Below are 20,307 nucleotides of genomic sequence, written 5' to 3'. Positions count from 1 at the left end.
TGCACATGGTTATGTGATCACACTGCAAAATCAAGTATCTGTTCTATATAAACACCAGCTCTTTTGTTGTTTCTTTTGAAATCAAGGGAATTAAAAAAAGACTTTGTCTGCTTTTGCTGGAGTAATGTCTTTACTCTCCAGGGAAGAAGACTTTGGAGATTTTGGAGGAGCATTGCATTCAGTGACAAGAACCTTAGTGAGGTCAGGATAGTGGATGATCACCACCCTGCCTCATCCCCTGTCTCCCCAACTCACCTTAATACTTTGGGATGTAGCACCATCCATCATTCCAGAGAACACAGTTCCACTGCTTCACAGCTCAACGCTGGGAGGTGCTTTATACCCCTCTAGCCTGCACCTGGCATTAGGCATGGTGCCAATAGGTTCATGTTTATTTGCTCCAGAGAGATCAATTCTATTGACAATACTTATCTACAGGGACTTGACAAGCTGGGAAGCTGAATGCATTCATTGAAGGGGGGTCCACAAACATTTGGACATATAGTGTATGCACATGTTTTCCTTGAAATTAAATTTCTTATACATGCTGCTACTTGCACAAACTTACAAGTTACTGAGAATAGGCAATATATTCTAAGTTTATATATTGGTGGTGCTCCGAATGAGAAGTGCAGTGCCTTTTTGCTGTTCAATAATGAACTCTCTTTTTCTGTCTCTAGGGAGATGGCTCTGTTGGCGTTGACGGTAACATGCATGAGCCTCTTTGCCCAAAGTAATTGGACCGGGCCTCCAGTCAACCTGCACATTGCTGATTTCCTTCCTGGGGCCCTTTTGGAACACTACTCTGAGGTACTTTACCAGGCCAGAAAAGAAAATATTAGCTACATAGTAATATAGTGTTGTTTTTATTTTTCAATTTGTAATACATATATTGTACTTCTAATATTAGTTGGGTTTAGCTCCTTACTGCTCCAGAAATGCTAAAAGGCTGACACAGCCCCTCAAATGAAAGCCCTCCCTCCTCCTATGTAGTACTCCTTGTATATAGTGCTTTTTCAGTTTGCTTATCAGTTTGAAACTAGGAGGACAGTCTACACCATGTAGACCTCTGTATTGTGGTATCAGCTTGTGTGAATAGCTTAAGAGCTGCATGCAGACTGAACAATCACAAAAAACATCACAGAATCACAGACAAACACACACACATTGTTCTGATCATTGTTCTGATTGTTGTTTTGTATGTTCTATACATTTGATTTTCTAAGCACCGCACTGACAATGAATAGAAAAATGGGGAAATGCCTTTTGGGGAGGCATTTTTGGGAGTTCCATTATCTTGGGAAAACAGTGTTTTTTTTATTTTGTGATAAAAACTTATCACAGAAAAGCAGAATGAACAAAATATGCAAATCCATGTTCTTCCGTAGGGTACATGCGAACCTGACAATAAAAAATGATTTCTGTAAAGTGAATGCAGTTTCCATCATCGACATGATGAGAGTGCTTGCTTGTTTCAGCCCACTCTCAATGAAAAACTAGCTTTTGTTGGTTTGCTGCTGTTTGATTTTTTTCATAAGTGTACTGCATATATTAATCTAGTGTAGGCTGCTGAAGGTACTGCTATAAAGCCATTTAGTAGCAGTGTTTTTGAATGTTTAAGGTTTACATTTGTACATTCAGGCATATTCAGGCAAGGCTTAAACATGTAGAGTATTGTGTAGTATTGGACTGCTCCTGACTTTTAGAGGTTTCTATAAGCGCAAGATAGGACGTGCATCTGTGTGTGTGTGTGTGTGTATACTCTAACCTAGTGATGTATGGAGTGTGTTGGTGACCCCTAGCAGGCCTTTGCTCAGGATAATGAGGATGTATGGGGGACTGGAGGGAGGACAGGCCATAGGCAGGACCCACGCTAATGAAGCCTCTTAGGGCCTCCAATTATACAGAGGTGAAGACATGCCCCTCTTTGACGCCCTCGGATTCTCCTGAGCCCGCTCGAGACAACCTGTGTGTGTGTGTGTCTGTGCACGTATGCATTGCTCTCAAGAGAAAACCCATTCTGCTGTCTCACAACTTTCTGACCCTGATTTATCTGTCCTGTGCTGGAGAGTCCCTTTATATTAGACCGAGAGTGGCTTACCTAAAGAAAGTAGGAGAGAATCCCTCTTCAGAATATGAATGAGATTGTATGATGTATGCAGGTTTGTGGCTGTATTTGTGTGTGTGCGCGTCAAAACTGTGCTTCCAACTGGATCTAACTGAATGTTCCTATGCCGATAGCCTGGAGCCCTGACCTCAACGCTGTTGTCCAGTCTGTTGTTGGATGGCGAGTCTGTGTATAGCCTGGTGGCCAACCCTCTCCTGCTGCTGCTTGCCAGAGTGCTGCTGGTCAACTGTGCTGCAAAACTGGAAAGCCTACAGGTGAGCTAATAGGGCATGGATGTATATACGTGTGTGTGTGTGTGTGTGTGTGTGTGTGTGAGATAAAGGAATCTCCTTGGAAATCTAAATGAAGAATGCATGAAACTATACAAACACGTAATTCATTATTTTATTAAATATTCATGAAAGCTGTTGCTAGTTTAATAGTGGAGCGCAGTCTTGTGTCCCACTATGTCATTAACTGGTGTGTGAAGTAATTTGTTTGTGTAGGAGTAGGTGTGTTCTTTTGTTAGCGTCTCTGGATTTCCACCCTGCCTCACCTTATTGTTGTGTAATTTATAGCTCTCTGTGTTGCCGCTGTAAATTTCACTCCGTCGATGCACTACTTACAAACAGGAAGAGAGAGTGAGAAGAAAATCATTCAGAAGGCTCAGTAAAAACAGTGGTTAATTTATGCTCCGTGTTTACTTCGTGTGTGTGCAGAGGCGCATAACTCAAACTTAGGCAGGTAATTAGAATGGAGCGGGTGGTACTGGTAGTCCTGCTGTTTGTGTACACCATGCGTCTAATAATCCTGTGCGTTGTTTCAGTAGCGTTTTTTCTTTTATTGTTCACTGTTGTTTGTTAGTCTGTTAATTGCACTACAAGGTATACGAGTATCAGAATTACTGAAGTGTTTGATGATTCTCTTTTTCTCTTGTGTTTTGCTTTTGAGGAATATTTCCATAGTAAGAAAGGAATATATTTCATCTATAAGGCATAGGAAAAGCATGGATGTTTTGCATAGGGAATGTACGGGGAGGATGCTGAGATTAGCAAATATGGAACCACAAAAGTAGAGGTGTAGGATCTGGAATAAACAGTGAGACTTTTAGTGGTATGTTTTTGGATTTAGTATTACATTAAAACAATTATTACAGAGTTTGCTTTCTTGCAGTTTAAATAGTCTGTTGCATTTTGTGATAGAGCCGTCATGAGAATGCAAGAACCACCTATTGTTTCACAGCATTGTAGAACCCCCAACGTTCCTCTGAAGTGTTCGCACTCTCCTGGAGCGGGACAGTTTTGATAAGACACCGTGATTAACATGAAGTAATAGGCAGTGATGTACATGTAGGTGGACTTTTTATGTGGGAAAGCAAAATCTGATGTCCTCTGGTCCTAAGTGTTAACAGAATCCGGTCAAAGAAGATGCAACATATCAGCAATCTAATTGTTTGATTGGTCTAATTTGCATCTTTCTGGTAAGAAGTGATGTAACATGTACTGGAAAGTGATACATAGTTATTAAAATTACAATTATCGCAAATGTACTGTTACATAATTTTACATTGTGTTTCCAGCGCCAGTGAAATGACTCCCATTATGTGGCAATAATATCACAAAAAAGCCACTGCAGAGCACTAAACCCTCTGGCTGTTAGCACAGAGTTTGTGTATTTTATATAATCAGTGTGTAATCAGTCACAGATACAGAATACTGCTGTATTTTAACTTCACACCTTCACAATTAACTGGTTTTCTTTGCAATTAGGTGAGAAATACATATGCACACACACTCAAGCAGTCACAGGCGTTTTCCACTGTCCCCTATGTTTGAGTGTGTAAATGACTGAGGAAAAATTAATTTGCCGCTTCCAAGCATTCGAGAATGAAGTCCTCCTCCCCCAACTCGCACACACTTGCCTCGATTGCATTCCCAGTAATAAACGTGGGGACGAACACCCCATCTGCATATAGAGTTAAGGTGGTAAGTGTGTGGTGGTGTATGATGCATACAGATTAAGCTAAACTCCTGATGAATATCCTTCAGTTTGACCAAGGGTCATCCCTGCATCGTGTATGCTTTTTCAATGGGAGGAGATGTAGGTCTGCTGTTTTTCCTGCATACGTACAGATTTTTATAATTTTTTTGATGCAGTTTTGAAAAGGATGCAGTTATTTGCAAAGTGATGGAGCTTTATAATGAAATTGCAGAAGCATGCACACCCATTCTAATACGCAGCATTGCATACATGCAGTTTGCTAACACACAACTTTCTCGATTTGTGTATGTTTGTGTTTTTGTAGCTGCTGCCCTGGTGGACATTACGATATGTCTCCCTGCATCAGCAGGTTCTGGAGGAAAGATCCCCGCAGCTCTTCGACCTAGCAAAGAACTGCATGGAGAAAGGCAAGAAAAGAATTGTCTCATACATGCATGCACATTCATACAGACACACACATGACAGAACAAAAGATCTCTAGCTTCTTCACAAGTGGGTTTGTTCTTTGAATATTTTACATTTGTCATTAAAGCAAAACTAGATTCTGAATTCAAAAGAAGATTGGTCTTAACTGTCACAGCTCAGCCAACTCGGCTGCAGTTATCTAAGCTCATCATTTTTTATTTAATTCATTCATTCAGAAGACTATCATTAAAAATAAATTGTTCACTGTGTGTGTAATTGTTATGCATTCCTTTCTGCACAAGAGCTTATTAAGGATATTCATATTCTATGCTTTATTTGCATAAAATATAGCATAGAATAGTGGCACATATTCCCACGCCTGTACATCCACTTATTCATTCAGCATCTGATCACCCAATTGGGAGGCAGCAGTGCAATTCACTCCAGATAATGTTCACTTTAGTTGTCAAAATGAGAAATAATTAAGCGCCTTGAATTTGAATCCCTGGACCCAACCTGCCTTGTATCAACCGAAGTCGTCTAAGGGCATGGGGAATGTGTTCTTGGCACACTTTGGGCTCATTATTGCAAATCGATCATTGCCTGAATGCCAGGTCCTTTTTAAATATTGTTGCTGATCATGTCCATCACTTTATGGCTGCAAATGATCTTCTAAATGATTTTCTAACAGCTCCTACTTCCAGCATGATGATGCACCATGTCTTACAGCAAAAACTGGTTTAATGAAAATGACAGAGTCCAGTGGCCTTGTTTAATGGAATTGTGTAATGCAATCATATCAACATGGACCAAATTCTCAAAATGATGTTTTCTAAATCTTGTGGAAGCGCTGCTGAGAAGAATTGGTGCTGTTCTGAGGAAAAAAGAAGGCTCTACTTAGTATATTGTCATTCTTGGAATTTGTACGTATGTATGTGTGTTGGAGCTGCGTGTACGTGGATGTGGCTTGCAGTTTGTGGCGACAGCTGTGTCTTCAGCATGTGTTGACGTGAGCTTTTTAGTACTATGCTTGTCCTTTGGGAATAGTGACATATTGCAAAAGGGCAGATGTCTAGAGCTACTGCAGTTTCACATTAGATCTGTTCTTATACCTTTGTAGGATACCTGCTGTGCCTCTGTAACCACATTGTAAATGTAAGGAGTAAGAGAGTAAGAAGTGTTGAATACAAACATTTTTTTTTTTTTTTTTTGCTGCGTGTGTAGAATTAAATGAATGGCTCTTGATGTCTCTCTAGCTTTAACAGCTAAAATGAACAGCTAAATACATGGATGTTTCTTTTTTCCCTTCTATCAAATAGTTCTAAATACTATCTTATGCTGCTGAAACGATGAACAACCAGTAGTTTACAGTAGAGCACATTGTGTTCAGAAGGATTTGATTGAGTGATACATTTTTTATTGATTTTAGTAACTTAATATAAAAAAGTGATAAAAGAGAATAGCAGTTTAGAAGGCTGTACCTTATGTTCCACTTCAGGACTTCCTCTTGTCTGATGATCGTTAGTGTGCCAGCTGTCCTTTACGTCGTTTCCGACGTAATCAAAAATTCTTGCGAACATCCTCAGATGATGTGTAATTTTTTCAGGTAAACAAACACCCTCTTTAGCTAAAGTACATAAAGTACACAATGCTTGCAGACTAATAAACCGTATGAACTTCTCATTTGAAGGGCATCAAACACTGCTTTTTAGTCTTGTCTTTTAAACAGTTCCAAACAAGGACGTCATTTATGATGTTTGGCGGGGGGATAATTGCATTGCTATATTGGTGGTGTGCAATCTCATTCCTCAAAGAGTGAGAACCTTAAGAGCATGGTCTCAGTAGGGAATTGTTGGTCAAACAAAGCGTTCTGCTTCAAGCAGCAGTCTTAATTAGGTTCTCGTGCCTTTTGAAATGAGTTTTCAGAGCATCTTTTCCTGTCAGACGCACTTCGGCTGAAGCCTGCTCAGATGGGTACTTTCATCCTCATCGTTCTGCTCATTGGAGTCGTCATCATATATATATATATATATATATATATATATATATATATATATATATATATATATATATATATATATATATATATTCATGGCAATACTGAACCTGTAGTGTAAAGAGGGTCTTGAAAGAAGTAGCATCAGCAACCTTCATCATAAATGAACATAAGACCCTCTGCAGAGTAAATACATACATAGCAAAATGTTTTAGTTTTTTGCTTTAGACTAGCTTGTCCTTCACACCCCATCCACTCACAGAGGTGCTTTTGGGTAGTACTTTGCTTCAGCAATGCCAGGATCTAAGTAATCAATAAAGCAGCAGCACTCTGGATCTGCTGGACTGTTAAATGCAGTGGCCAAACACTGATTTAACTTTTGAGGGACTCTGAATTTATCTCGGGAGCAGTTTTTCTGATGTTTACATTTTGTTCGGATACCAAATCACTGTGATTGTTGTTATACAATCTGACGTTTTATGCTTTAACGGTAGCTTAAATTATAGGTGCAAAGAGTTTTCTGCTGTTACCACATTGCCCAAGAGAAAAAAAATCTAAAAAAAAGATATATATTTTTTGTTCTCATGCTGCATTTACATGAAATCTTTAATACAGAATTCAGAACCCTTTTTAGAAAGGGAAAAGGGTCATTATCATGAAGTTTTGTGGTCTTTTATTCATCGTTTTTCATTCTAATCCATCTCTGACTTTAAATCGATGAAGCATTTTATAAGTAAGTAAATAATAAAGGTGAATTATTCTTTAATCAGCCTTTATATGCAATGAGTTACATGGGTGAGCGGATTTAGAGCCAGGTCTTTCATCACTCTACTTAGTAAATGTCAACCTGCACCAGGGGTTTACTGAGGGTAATAGAGTGGGACCCTGCTTTTTTCTGGGTTTAAACAAGAAAAAAGTTGGGAATGGTGGGAAATTTGTAGTGTGTGTGAATAAATAGTAATTTTTAAAACATTTTTGTAATGAATATTGTGGGTAGTTGGGATGTCTTTCTTAAAGCTGGTTTCACATTAATTATCTAAATGTGTCAAATGCTTCGCAATCTATTGTTTACTTCTTTTGGTTTGCTTTCTCCCACTCAGGCATTGATGCTTCTTATGTGCATTGTGTTATGTTTTACCATGCACAATAGGGCACAATATCAGCTTTACCATTGCAGTGTTCGCATGTGTAATAGTCACATCACAGGATGGCAAATTAAATGTTGTTAAATCAAACTTTTTTGCTTGATGCCGAATATCTTCCCAGTACCATTTATTTTACTCCAATCTTGGATACAGTACAGGAGTGCATTATCATAACAAATCATACTGGATTTGACATTGACTTCTGTATTTGTGTAATATTGCAATATATATCAAAGAACAACAAAATATTGCAATGTTCGTTTTTTTCCCCCAATATTTGGCAGCCTTGTCTTTACATTATTCAATGGGACGTTTCCATTGCGGTCTTTATATTGTTTTATGGCCCATTTTACATCAATTTAATGACTCCTTAGACATTCTAGTCTAAAACTGCCTTTCTTTTATTGATTGACTGACTGATTGATTGATTGATTTATAGATTGAAATTTATAGTTGTAATCTCCCGTAGCTCGTAAACTCCTCACATGCGATTTTCCTCCTAAAGGTGGCTGCATGTAAAGAACCATTGCGCCTCTCTTACACGCGCACGCACGCACGCGCGCGCACACACACACTCGTACTCACACTCTCACTCACCCTGAATATGTGGCTATCTCCTGAAGGCTGAAGAATGTCGTCAGCATAGGCAGATATATAACTTATGCTGGTGTGTTGTGTGTACTAAAACGGATTTTAATCTTGAAGCCGTGTGGCCTTCAGAGATTTTCATTCTGGTCATGGCCACATAGAGCATGCGAAGGACGTAGCTGTCACATGATTCTCCCTACTCTGCCTGTGCCTTCAAGGTCTTATTACTCAACTCCTTCGAGGTGTAGCATGTTACTTAGGCATTAAAAGCAGGGCATTTTTGACTTATTAATAAAATTATTTGAGGTATGTATTTTAGAGGCCTTTTAAAGCTGAAAGCTACAGTTTACATCTTCATTAGCTTCACATTTATTCATGAATTTGTAAAATTCAATTTCATAATGAACCATAGAGAGTTAAAGTGAGTTTGTAACATTATTGTGATAAATTGCCTCCCAGTAATGTTTCGGGGCATCTCATATTATTGTCAGTGCATAAGGGATACTGACTTGACTGTTTGTGCACCATTAGTTGAATTGGTTTCAGTGCAGCATGCACAGTACGTGAATTATTATAATCATAGATTTTGAATAGCTGTATTTATGTAAATAGGGCACTAATAATACCATTATGAAAATGTCTCCCAGTATTGTAGTAAGGGAATTTTGCACACCCCTTTGTAAATGACTCCCATGCATCTGGAGAAGTACACACGTTACACCTTCTTCCCCCGTGGAGTTGCAATATGCTCCCAGTGTGTTTGCATCCTTTTAAGCATCTACAACATTTCCCTCCCTCATTTTCTCTCTTCTTATTTGTTACCTGCAGTGCGTAAACATGAGGATCTGTTCACCAACGCAGCACACAAAAACCTGGCTATACTCTTCCACCTGGAGTGCAGCTATACCTGCCTGACCTACTATGATTACCTCAAAGCCAAAGAGCACCTGCAGAAAGCCCGGGAACTGTCAGGACTCGACATTAACATGACGGGTAACGCGATGGTGTTTGAGCTGTTGTAGTAATTTGAGCCAGATTGCAGAGTAAATAAACTGAGGGATATTTGGCATAAGGTGGGGGAGACTAATGGATTGATTTAAGAAAACATAGATGAGACGTTTATAAGGGATAAATGGGCAAATGGATGAGAAATGGAATGGACAGATTGTTCATTGTGTTGTTCTTTGCAGGTGCGCTTGGGAAGAGAACTCGTTTTCAGGAGAATTTCCTCGCTCAGCTCATCCTTGATGTTAAGAGGAAGGAGGACTCCCCTATTCTTGAGGGTGAGGGCAGCTTCTCACTGGCACCGACACCCAAAGAACTCCTGCCAAAGGTATGAACATGTGTGCCCATACACACACATGTGAACAATGTCGAATGCTGTGCATTGTTCATTATAGCCACCAGGGGGTGACCTTTGCTCTTGGGTTTACTATAGAAATGACATTGAAAAGCAGCGAAGGTCATGCTTGCTGGCATGCTGTATCTCACGCAGATGTGTCTCTCTCTCTCTCTCTCTCTCTCTCTCTCTCTCACACCCTGGGGCAGTGAGTTACTTTTATTGCACATTCTTGAACCTTGGTCAAGTTCTTTCTATCTGGTCTGTAATACAGCTATCCAGTTACTGCTGTACTGGCTACTGCCCAAACTGACAGCAAATGAAGGGTCTTTAGAGAGGCATATGGTGAAAGGCCACTGCATGTGAGCACTAGAAAGGTTTGAATTGTATATTTCTGATGCATGGTATGGGTGTATCAGGAGGTCTGGGAATTTAGCTTAATGTGGATGTGTTTAATGTGATAATTACATAAAGCTCAATCCCAATTTATGAGATTTGTTGATTTGTCATGATCATGAGTCTGATTTATGCAATTAGCAGTGATGGTGTGGCGTTCTTTTACCCCATGTTGTCTTTTAAACATCTTTAAATTGATGTAAGAACGTCTTTTCTAATGTTAATTTTCATATACTGATAAGATTTCCTAAATAATATACCTGTATCGCGGTCACTTCATCATCATGTCCAGCTCTAATGTTGTGAGCAGGGTAAAAAGATGTGTCTTTAGAGATGCTAAAAGCATTTTTGTACCCTCTGACTCGTATGTAGTTATGCCTCAGATGCACACATGCACTCCCTGTGCGCCAGCCTCAAAAGATAAATGGGTTATTATTATTATTACATACAGCGCCAGACTGCTTTCACACACTGGATCACAGCATGTGCAGAGAACTGGAGAAACAAACACATGTCTCCTGGGAACACTTTCAGGGGCCCTGGCAGCCCCTGAACCTCACACTCAGTCAGATGTCAGGCAAGGTGTTTGCTTCGTTACCTTTCTGATCATTTCTGCAGATGCGATGAAAGCGTGTTTGTGTTTGGGAATAGTTGGCTGTGTTTTAATTGTTTGCTTTTTTGTACCTCCTCTGTCTCTCACCTGGGATGTGAGCTGGGGCTTTTCATCGTTAAACATTTCGTAATTCATTTGGGAGTGAGTCTGGCTAGCCTCACATTAAATCAGTCTGGACTGGGATTGTGTAGACAGGTGTGTGTGTGTGTGTGTGTGTGTGTGTGTGTGTGTGTGTGTGTATGTGTGCATTGTAAGATCCAGTGAGTGAAGTGGCATATGGCTGCAGTGTTTTTAATACAGACAAACTGGTGCAGGTTTATACTGTTCTATCAATCAGTTAATCAGTATTGTAAAAGCTTGCTACAGTGATGACTAGCTTAAATGACGTGTGGTTTGTCTTGATCATCTCAGGTTTGCCTGTTTGTACGTCTTTGTACAAAGCTTTAATTTGATCACACTGGTTTAATTACAACTGTTCCCTACTGTCCAGTGATCCTAGGGATTCTGCAACAGTGTTTCAGCTAGGATTTTATTTTAGCAGCAGTGGCAGACACACCACCCCTGCTCCCTCCACTGCTAAAGAGGCTTTGCAAATTATTTACTTAGATCCATAGTACCATAAGCTAACATCTGTTTGTTTACCTAAGAACTGGCTGTGTAAATTTCAATTCCCACATGATCTACTGCTTTTTAATTAAATGTAATACTGTCAAAATGCTGCTTCATATGAACATCGCTTAAGCATTAGCTTATATTTTAACGAATGTGTTTATTCAGCTGGGTTATACACGCTTTATTTTATGACAAAATCAGTAAAAGCAAGTACTGTAAAAGCACACCAAAGGTTAAATCTGAAGACTAAGACGATCGACCAATAAAAGCGAATTATTAATCACTAACAAATCTGTACTCTCCTTTAGCTAGCCTCTTGCTTCCACAATTGAATGCTTTTTATTGATCAGGTTTTGCCAGCATAATGATGTATGTATGCGTGTACTTCTCAACTGTAAAGTAAACTTTAGCTAGATAAGCTAATTGAATTAAACTGCTGTAAAGTATTTATAGTTAAAACCAAAAAAGATCCTGCAAATATATGTCTGTCTCACACAAATATACTGTCCTGATGTATCTGTGTTTGTTTGTTTGTGTATGTAGGACCACCAGCTGAGTGATGATACAGTGCTGAATCAGATAAACCTAGCAGAGCCTTCTGATCACCAGCTCCCAGACCTCAGTGGAGAAGAGCAGGCCCTCATCCTGGGAGTGTGGTGAGTATCTCAACCATTGAAGCAAGAATGTGTAAGTGGGTGTGTGCGCAGATGCATGTCCACTGTATGGACAAAAACGGACATAGACATTGATGTGGACTTGGTCCCCCTTTTGCAGTTCCAACAGCAGGTTTGGAACTATGCAGTTATTGAGTCAGCAGAGTGTTGGCATCTTTTATGCACTTTGGGCCTCAGTACTCTGGGACCCCGCTCTGTACCTTTAATGGTTTGTTGTGGTTCCTAAATGCTTTCACTTGTCAATAATACCACTCGTAAAATATCTAAAAGGGAAGAAATCTCACAAACTTACTTGTTGCAGTGGCATCTTATTACAGTACCACGCTGAAATCCAGTGAGCTCTGTAGCAGCACCCATTCTTTCAATAATGTGTTTGAAGGCAGACTCAATGGCAATGACTGAAATGCCTGAATTAAAAAATTAAGAGTTGTGTCTCAATACTTTTGTCCATATTGTGTATGTGTATTCCAAGGATAAGTATCCCAAAAGTGTCATTAACAAACATCTTGAGCAAGTATCTCTCTGACCACTCTAACAGTTCAGGCAGTATCCACACTATGACTATTCTTTGCAGCTGGGCCGTTTGCAGATGGACACAGAAGCGTGTTCCTGCACATAACGCTCCACTGACACTTCTGTTATAGTCCATTTTAAGAGCGTACCTCGTCCATCTGTTATCAAATATGTCTCTGTAGTTCAGGTTATGAAAGCGTCGGCCAAACATATTTTAATAACCATGATTCTAACAGGTATGTTGGCAGGCGTTTTTCTAGTGTTGAAAGACATTCGAGCAAAATGGAGCATTTATCTGTAATTCTTAAGATTACTATTATTAGTATTACTATTTTAGTCCTGGGCTTTTAATGCTGTCAGTACATAATCACATTATCATAAGTCAGGAAGTGTGAATTGTTGTTATTGCACAGTTTTATGTTTTTTTGGGAGGACTTTGTTTTTGTAGGTCATATTTTAAATTCCCTTTGCTCTCAAGGTATCTGTTTTGTGTGCTAGTCTCATTTTCCATCTGGTCCGGCTCCTTTCTGCTTTGCTCAAGACTAAATCCAGCTGTAACGTATACATGCTTGAATTTTAGGTGCTTTCAGTGTGCCACAGTTTCGCTTATTCCCTTGTGAGGCCACACTGGCTAGTCTTTTTTTTTTTTTTTGGTGAAATGAAGCAGAAACTCTGTAGAAAGACTGTCTATTACACTGTAAACTGTTTAAAGCTATGTTCACTTTGTTAATTTGTATTTTATTTATTGTACTCGTTAAACAAATTAAATACTAATCAAATACTAATCAAATGCACTGAAATCTAAATGAAATGAGATGCTTGTTAAAGAAGAAAAAACAGCTGCTATTCCTCTCTGCAGTGGTTATATAATGAAGCGAGGTCTAAGGCAGGGTAGATTGGGCTTACAATTGCTTGCACTTCGCTTATCCCGTGCTTACGTGATGCTGACGTGTCGCATCTGGCACCAGAGTTACTGTAAATATGTCTGATGTTCAGTGTGCTGCTGTTTCTTTTACCAGCTTCAGTACTTTTCCATTCTTACCTTTTTGGAGAAAATGTATAATTAAAGTGTTCAAGCGGCAATTAAAGTATCTTTCCCCCAGGCTAGGCCACTTTCTGCCCAGTCTTGTTTCTATATCCTTAGCAAACATAGCAGAAAAAAGGTCTGTGCTGCCTTTGGGAACACTATTTCTGTTCACTGGTCAGTTATTGGTACTGTTATGCCCCATCAAAACCCCTAATCTCAGACTTTGCTTTCCGTGGAGGGGGTTCTGGCAGTGCATTTTAAAGACTGCACAAGGTTTCTCCCTTTACTTCAGGCTGCCTCTCCTTAGCACAGATAGAACCCTCTGCCCACTCTAGCTGGCTGTCCACCCCAGACATTCCCAGCCTCTGGAGGAGGAGACACTGCTCCAGAGCTACAGAGTAATTAGCTCTATGCTGGCCTGCTCTGCCTGCTCGATGCTAAAAGGTCATCATCCCTGCTGGCTGCTGCTGCTAGGAGACAAATTGCAGGTGTGGAATAATTAGCAGGGCGTAATTATGCGGGGCAGAGGCTTTAATTGGATTGAGTGATGGTTTAAGATGGATTTAGCGTGCCGGTGCTGTGAGGCTGAGGTGCTTGCTTTTCTTGCACTTGAAGAACATTAGATTGGACGTTCTTCTGGACATTTTAAGAAATCAGTGCCACACCTGCATGCCTTCTACCAGCACTGTTTGTTTTTTATTAGTATCGAACGGACCCGACCTGTACCGATAGACAGGCTTTAGTGCTGTCACTGTGCCATTTCCGCTGGGGCTGAATAGGTGTGTACAATAGCTCAGACACTTTAATGACACCTTTATTGCTAAGATGTCTTCATGTGTTAAACCAGATGGCCTAATTATGGTAAATTAAACCATGCATTAGGGTCATAATGTGAACTGTCTTTGCAACCTCTATTCAGCACTAAACTTTGCAAATGATGGCCTGCTATTAATGCATTCTGTTTTAGGCAATCGTCCAATTATGTAATTGGGTTATCTTTCTGACCATACCGTCTAGTCAGATCCTAGCACACATGGTTCCAAGAAGGAATGACGTGCACATGAACTGCCTAAAATGTGGAATTAAATAAATACATAAACAAATGAAAAATGTGAGCTACAAATTGGGGTTGCACAGTTGTGGGTGAATTGTATTTAAAGTGAATTTGCCTTTCGGCTTCGAGTGGTCCAGTGGACTAAGGCGCTTGCCATTAGCAGCCGGAGTCCCAGAGTACTCAATTGGCCTTTGTCTCTTTCAGGCGTGGGTTTATGGCACTTCCTCCCCACAGCACTCTTAGTGTTATGTTGGTCAGCACAGGGATCGGCGGCGCTACATCAGCTGCTTCACATGTCAGAAAAGACACTAGGAGCTAGGAGTCTTCACCCTCCTAGCGTTAGGGGCTCCCTGTGTTGGGTAATTGGCCTTCCAAATTAGGTTGAAAATTGTGTAAAGTGTATTTACACTAAATGGACAAAAGTATTGGGACACCTGCTCCTTCATTGTTTTTATCTTTAATCAAGGGAATTAAATTTTACTGTCCAGGGAAGAAGTTATTTTTTCTAGGTTGTGGAGCTTTGCTGTGAGGATTTGATTGCGTTTAGCAACAAGAGTGGTAGTGAGGTTAGTGTGTTGGATGATTACCTCCACAGCTCATCCCAAAAGGGGGGTTTATACCCCTCTAGCACACACCTGGCATTATGCATGGTGCAAATAGGTTCATGTTTATCTGTAATAATAATGTTGGTGTTTTTCCTTCACGAGTGGCGACAAGTTCTGCTCACTGAAAGAAACACTGCTTACCAGTCCAGACCCTTTCTATGTAAGCACGAGAGCAGAAACCAAATAAAGGATTCCTTCTGTAGACACTTTTGGTGGAATCCTACAGTATATATTTTCTGTAGACTCTGCTGTTTTTAGGTCTTTTTGTGCTGTTATTTTTCCGACTTTCCTGCTTGATTTGTTTGGTCATTTATTCCTACAGCACAGACTTCCAGAGGAACAATCCGGTTCACAAACTTAACGACGAGGAGCTCCTGGCCTTCACAACAGTAAGTCATAATTGAATGTGTGTGTCTGTTCAGGAGTGTGTGCGTGCTGTGCATTCTGTGCCGTGCTGTGTTCTTGTCTCCACTGTGCTGCGCAGCCTTGGCCCTGGCCTTGTGTCTCGATGTTTCCGCAGGGGGCTGTAAATGGAAGAACGCTGAGTCGTGCTTTGGCCGTGCATGTTAGCATGGTCAAATCCAGACCATATATCTCCTTCCCTTTCTAGCGTCAGTGTGTGTGTTTGTGTGAAGTTGACTTTTTCTCTGGAATGTCAGAGTGTGCAAGAGCAAGTTTGTTCATTCGTCAGATGGACGATCATACCAGACCGAAAGAAGAATGTCTTTATTACCGTGTCTCTGTCTCATAAGCTCCTACTTACGAAGCTTAAAGTAACAGCCTTTAAATGAATGCTATTGTATACTGATAATGGGAGATGATGAAACAAATGCATCAAAAGTGCTAAATGGTAAAAGGTGGCAATCCCAAAATACCAACGTTAAGCTGGAATAAGGCACCTTAGTGGGCCCAGAATGAATCTGTATATGAATTAGTAAGATAACAAGGCATGGTCAACTTTTGAGGTTGGAAAAGGTGAAGGTGACGCTGTTGAGTCAAACAAACAGCTGTTTCTGACTTTCATTCTACTATCTTTGTTAATAATGTGACCTATCAATGCCATTTACATTTACTTTCATATAAAAGCATGAACTAGCAGAGCCAAAAAAAAATTAACGAATGACCATTAACTTTGATATGAGTGGGGTTTGAGCCTCAGTTAGCTGGGACAGCTAACTTATCTAAGCCTACGAGTCCAAAGACCACGGAACCGGCCTCATTTAACTTTTCTGTTACTCCTAACACCGGACACTCGGCTTAATATGGTAATACCTTATACTGCGTTAGTTTTGAGATATGGTTTGAAAAAAGTGGATATCACCCAACCCAAGCAACCAAGCACCTAGCCATGCAGTCTGCCTTTACACACATTTGTGAAAGATTGGGGGGTTCTAACGAGCTGACTGAATTTCAGCATTTTATCGGATATGCATGGCAGATTTCAGTACCAGTTGAAGAGGTCGCCTTCAATATAAAGAAAACAATACCATGTGAGCCACTCTTACCTACTGTGTGAACACAGCCATAGCCTAAAGGTTAGAAAAGCTTGGGACTGGAAGGTTGGCGGTTTGACTTCACACCCCCAGGGGCAGTGAAAGAACAGCGCTTTTTCCTCCCTTAGCATTTACGACTGAAGTGCCCTTGAACGAGGCACCTAACCCATAATTGCTCCCCGGGTGCTGAGGTGGCTGCCCCTACTGCCTTTAGTCACTAGTGTTATTACTTTCACAGTTGGGAGGCTAAATGCAGAGGCTAAAAGGATCATAATCTTAACATTATACATCTGTACAAAGATACTGAAACCATGCAGTAACACATCTGTAGAAAAACAAACATGTCTGCCATTTCTGCTGAAAGCGTCGTTTTGTAAACGCATCAGCTGAACAGACAAAACTTTATTTTATTTATTTATTTATCTATTTATTTTTTTAACACAGGCAGCCTATATATTGTGATGGCATCTATTATTCATAGGCTTCCATGTTGGAGTGCAATTATGATTTATTTCTTTTTTTGTATTTTGTTTCTGATGAGCAGGGTTTGCCTATTCACTGCTCTCGATACCAGCTGATCAAAGGTTTCTGGTCTCATGGGGGGGTGTGACAAATGCCATTAAACACCATATTAAGGCAAATTTGCTGGGCTGATGTTTCAGCTTGTCCTGTTGTTTTTTTTTTTCCTTTAATTTATGCCTGGATTGTTGCCCTGCCTGTCGTCACGGTTTCTAAAATCCATTTGCATTCATTACAAGTTCCCTTTTGCTTGCCTTTTTTTTTTTTATTGAGAACGGCAGTTGTGTCTGGCTGTTGCTTTGCAAAGCTTGATATCTCTATTTGTAGGCGGGAGGGGGATGTATGCTTTGGGAGAGAGCTTTTCAGTGCTTGGAGCGAAATCAATCAGTTATTTGGAATTGGAGCTTTTGACTTGCTGCCAAAAACATTTCCCTTAAAGTTTAGTATTGAACCCGAACCAGGGTTCTTTAACCTTGAGTGCGCGTATCTGTTTCTCAAGACCGACGCATGCACAACTGATCTCAGGGACGCAGCAAGGAGTAGTTGGTGGTCCCACGTTGATGTTAAGACCCTCATCTTGTTATTATTGAAACCATGCAGCCTCACTAAGCCTGGTCGAAGGTGGTAATGTATACTGTTGTGGGAAGCTTGCACATTGTGTCAGTCAATTTTTTTTAATTTATTTATGTAACTCTCTCAAATGCATCAGCGATACAGTGCTTACTGGTTTACCTGCTTCATAGGGTAGCAGGCATCCAAGAATAACCAGAGTGATGGACCATAAAGAGGGCTGAGAATCATAATTCATCAGCCCCTCCCCCTCATTTAAAGATGTACATTTTCTCTGAGCCATTGAGGGGGACTATAAACGGCGAGCAGCTGAACTAGCACTTTCCTAGAACCACCAGGGAACACTTTCACAGCTCAGCCATTAAACTCTGTAAATACCTTTTCTCCTTCTTGTTAGTTATTCGCGCTTTGTGGGGTCCAGAATAAAAATGTGTGCCATCAAATGAAACGTGTCTACTTACCTGTCCTCACAGGTGAAATGAAGATAAACTGTTCTTGTGTCTGTGCCCGTGTGAAACTGTGCAGTTGGTGTGATTCTCATCATTGGAGAGGCTGCAGAAATGTTCGACTTGCATTGGTGCCTTGGGGGCAGTTTTACCCGTGCAGTCCTCCTTACTAGTTTTATTAAAAGAAAAAAAACAACAACAAAAGCCAAGGATCCGTCTCAAATTCCCTATTCCCTGTGCACTTGATTACTGCTGATGTCACCGAGTAAAATACAGCTGTAAATGAGAGGGAGGAAACGATGGCTCATTTAGAGCTCTTACACTTATCGAGTGGATATTTCTCATCCGTAGTCATTTTATTTGTCTCACAGATTCCATGAGGAACGTAATGGTTACAGCCATTGGGAGTTTAAATAGAGCCGACTCTGGTGGGGTACAGTTATTTAGTTTTGGCTTTGTCTTGAATGTATGATTCAGTGTGAATCTCTTGTTACCCCAGTGATTTATTTAATATAGGTTTAGATTTAGGGAGATGAAGATGATTCTAAAATAATTCTAGATACATGCCAGTTTTTGAATTCTGCATTTCGAGGTGTCCCTGTATTAATACTGGCACTAGTAGCCTATATTATGTTTGTTTGTTTGTTTGTTTTTCTTTGTTTTTTTGTATTTATTGTCTGTTTGCACTGCTTTCTTCTATTGTGCTGTTAAATGTAGTCCTGTGTCCTAGATGATAAACTGTTGTAGTCCTTACTCTTTGGCAAAAAGGTTTATAGTAAAGTCTATTTGATATATATTGCAGATGTTAAATGAAATCTCCATTATTGTCAGTTTTTAGTTTTAAGTTGAACCCTATAGTAAATTCTGGATGAATGGACCAATAGAAATCCTCTTAATTACTTGGATTAAACCTACATACTTACATTGACTTCCATTTGGAGTTGAGAAAATCTTCCTTCTTCTGTAAAATCACAATTTTGGAGATACATGTTTTTATTGGACAGCGATATATATCAGTTACACAAACAATTATATAGTTAGTCTAATGTACACAATGGGAATTGTTTGGAAGTTGCGATGAGTTTTCTTTTCCACATTTGAATTTCTTCCTCTCCCCACTTCCAGATAGCTGGCCTTGGTGTTGACATTGGTGACATTCCCATCAAAATCCCTTTCCTGTGTGCCAGACCTTCTTTAATTTCCCCTTTTTATGATGAGTCACTGGGTTATACGGCCGTTCTGGCCTGCTTTCTGTAACCAGTGACGTTAGACACCCTGGTATCTCTCCCAGATGCCATCATCAAGAGATCCAGATATTGGCTGTGACCACCTGGATGGTGTTCACTTCCTCCATCCCACGGTTCTGCGCTGTCAGCACTTTCCATATCTCTCTTTGGACCAGCTGGGCGTAAGCGGTCACCTCGGGGTGTGTGGCGTCACTGCGGCTAGGTAGTGTCAGCGTTTTATTTTCTGATGAGTCTCCGGCCTCCCTTCAGTTGAAAGATCGTTTTTATTCCCCCCACACTAGGCCAAAGATGGAGATGGTTTGTCCGTGTAATGCAATGCCGTGTTTGTTTGGTTGTGTTGGGAAGTTTCCCTGCTGTGATCCCCTTGACGCCAATACTCACGTTGATGTCACTGACGATTGCTGGCCAAAGGCTTTGCACTGCTGATGGCTATGAGTGCTTAATGCTGAATACAAGAGCTCTGAATATGAAACAGCTGGGTGTGTAGAAATGCATTGCAACATTTTTTTTGGTCTCTTTTTTGCAGTCTGACTTGAGGCCAGTGCCTGTGTCCCTCATAAATATTTTGTCCAAAATGATGGGTGTATGTAATGGGTGGCTTCAGTTGTGCGCTTCCACAACACATTTCACTCAGCAGGGGCTGGTATGAATGGTCTCCTCCTCCTCCTCCTCAAACCATGACTTCATTTGTGTAGATTTGGGTCATCGTACGCTCGAGCTAGCTAAAGACACTTCATCTGTCGTCTCCAAACGATTTGATCGCTGCATTCTGGTTTGTGGTTAAAAGGGCAAGACGAGTAAGGAAAGAGCTTTCCAAGAGGAGTCACAGCCTCCCACAACACCACTGAGATGTGTATTCAAGCCAGCCTTGATTTACATTGTCAGTCACGTCCGTTGTTACCTACTTGAAGGGGAATTAATTGAGTACAACCTAACTGAGGAGTGAAGGGGCCCCTG

The 20,307-nt window shown here is 40.5% G+C and overlaps 1 protein-coding gene across 3 annotated transcripts in view; it reads left to right on the top strand.

The window, feature by feature from the left end:
- Positions 1 to 20,307, top strand: part of ttc27 (tetratricopeptide repeat domain 27) — an 82,112-nt gene that overhangs the window by 8,471 nt on the left and 53,334 nt on the right. For all 3 annotated transcript variants that reach the window (XM_072689983.1, XM_072689982.1, XM_072689981.1), the window contains exons 3-9: positions 681 to 810; positions 2,242 to 2,382; positions 4,413 to 4,515; positions 9,071 to 9,235; positions 9,433 to 9,575; positions 11,746 to 11,858; positions 15,398 to 15,464. In XM_072689983.1, the coding sequence (XP_072546084.1) occupies positions 681 to 810; positions 2,242 to 2,382; positions 4,413 to 4,515; positions 9,071 to 9,235; positions 9,433 to 9,575; positions 11,746 to 11,858; positions 15,398 to 15,464 (862 nt within the window). The remainder of the gene's footprint in view (positions 1 to 680; positions 811 to 2,241; positions 2,383 to 4,412; positions 4,516 to 9,070; positions 9,236 to 9,432; positions 9,576 to 11,745; positions 11,859 to 15,397; positions 15,465 to 20,307) is intronic.

The sequence above is a fragment of the Salminus brasiliensis genome, chromosome 10, assembly GCF_030463535.1.
Source record: "Salminus brasiliensis chromosome 10, fSalBra1.hap2, whole genome shotgun sequence".
Taxonomy (NCBI): Eukaryota; Metazoa; Chordata; class Actinopteri; order Characiformes; family Bryconidae; genus Salminus; species Salminus brasiliensis.
This window is presented reverse-complemented; position numbering and strand designations above follow the sequence as displayed.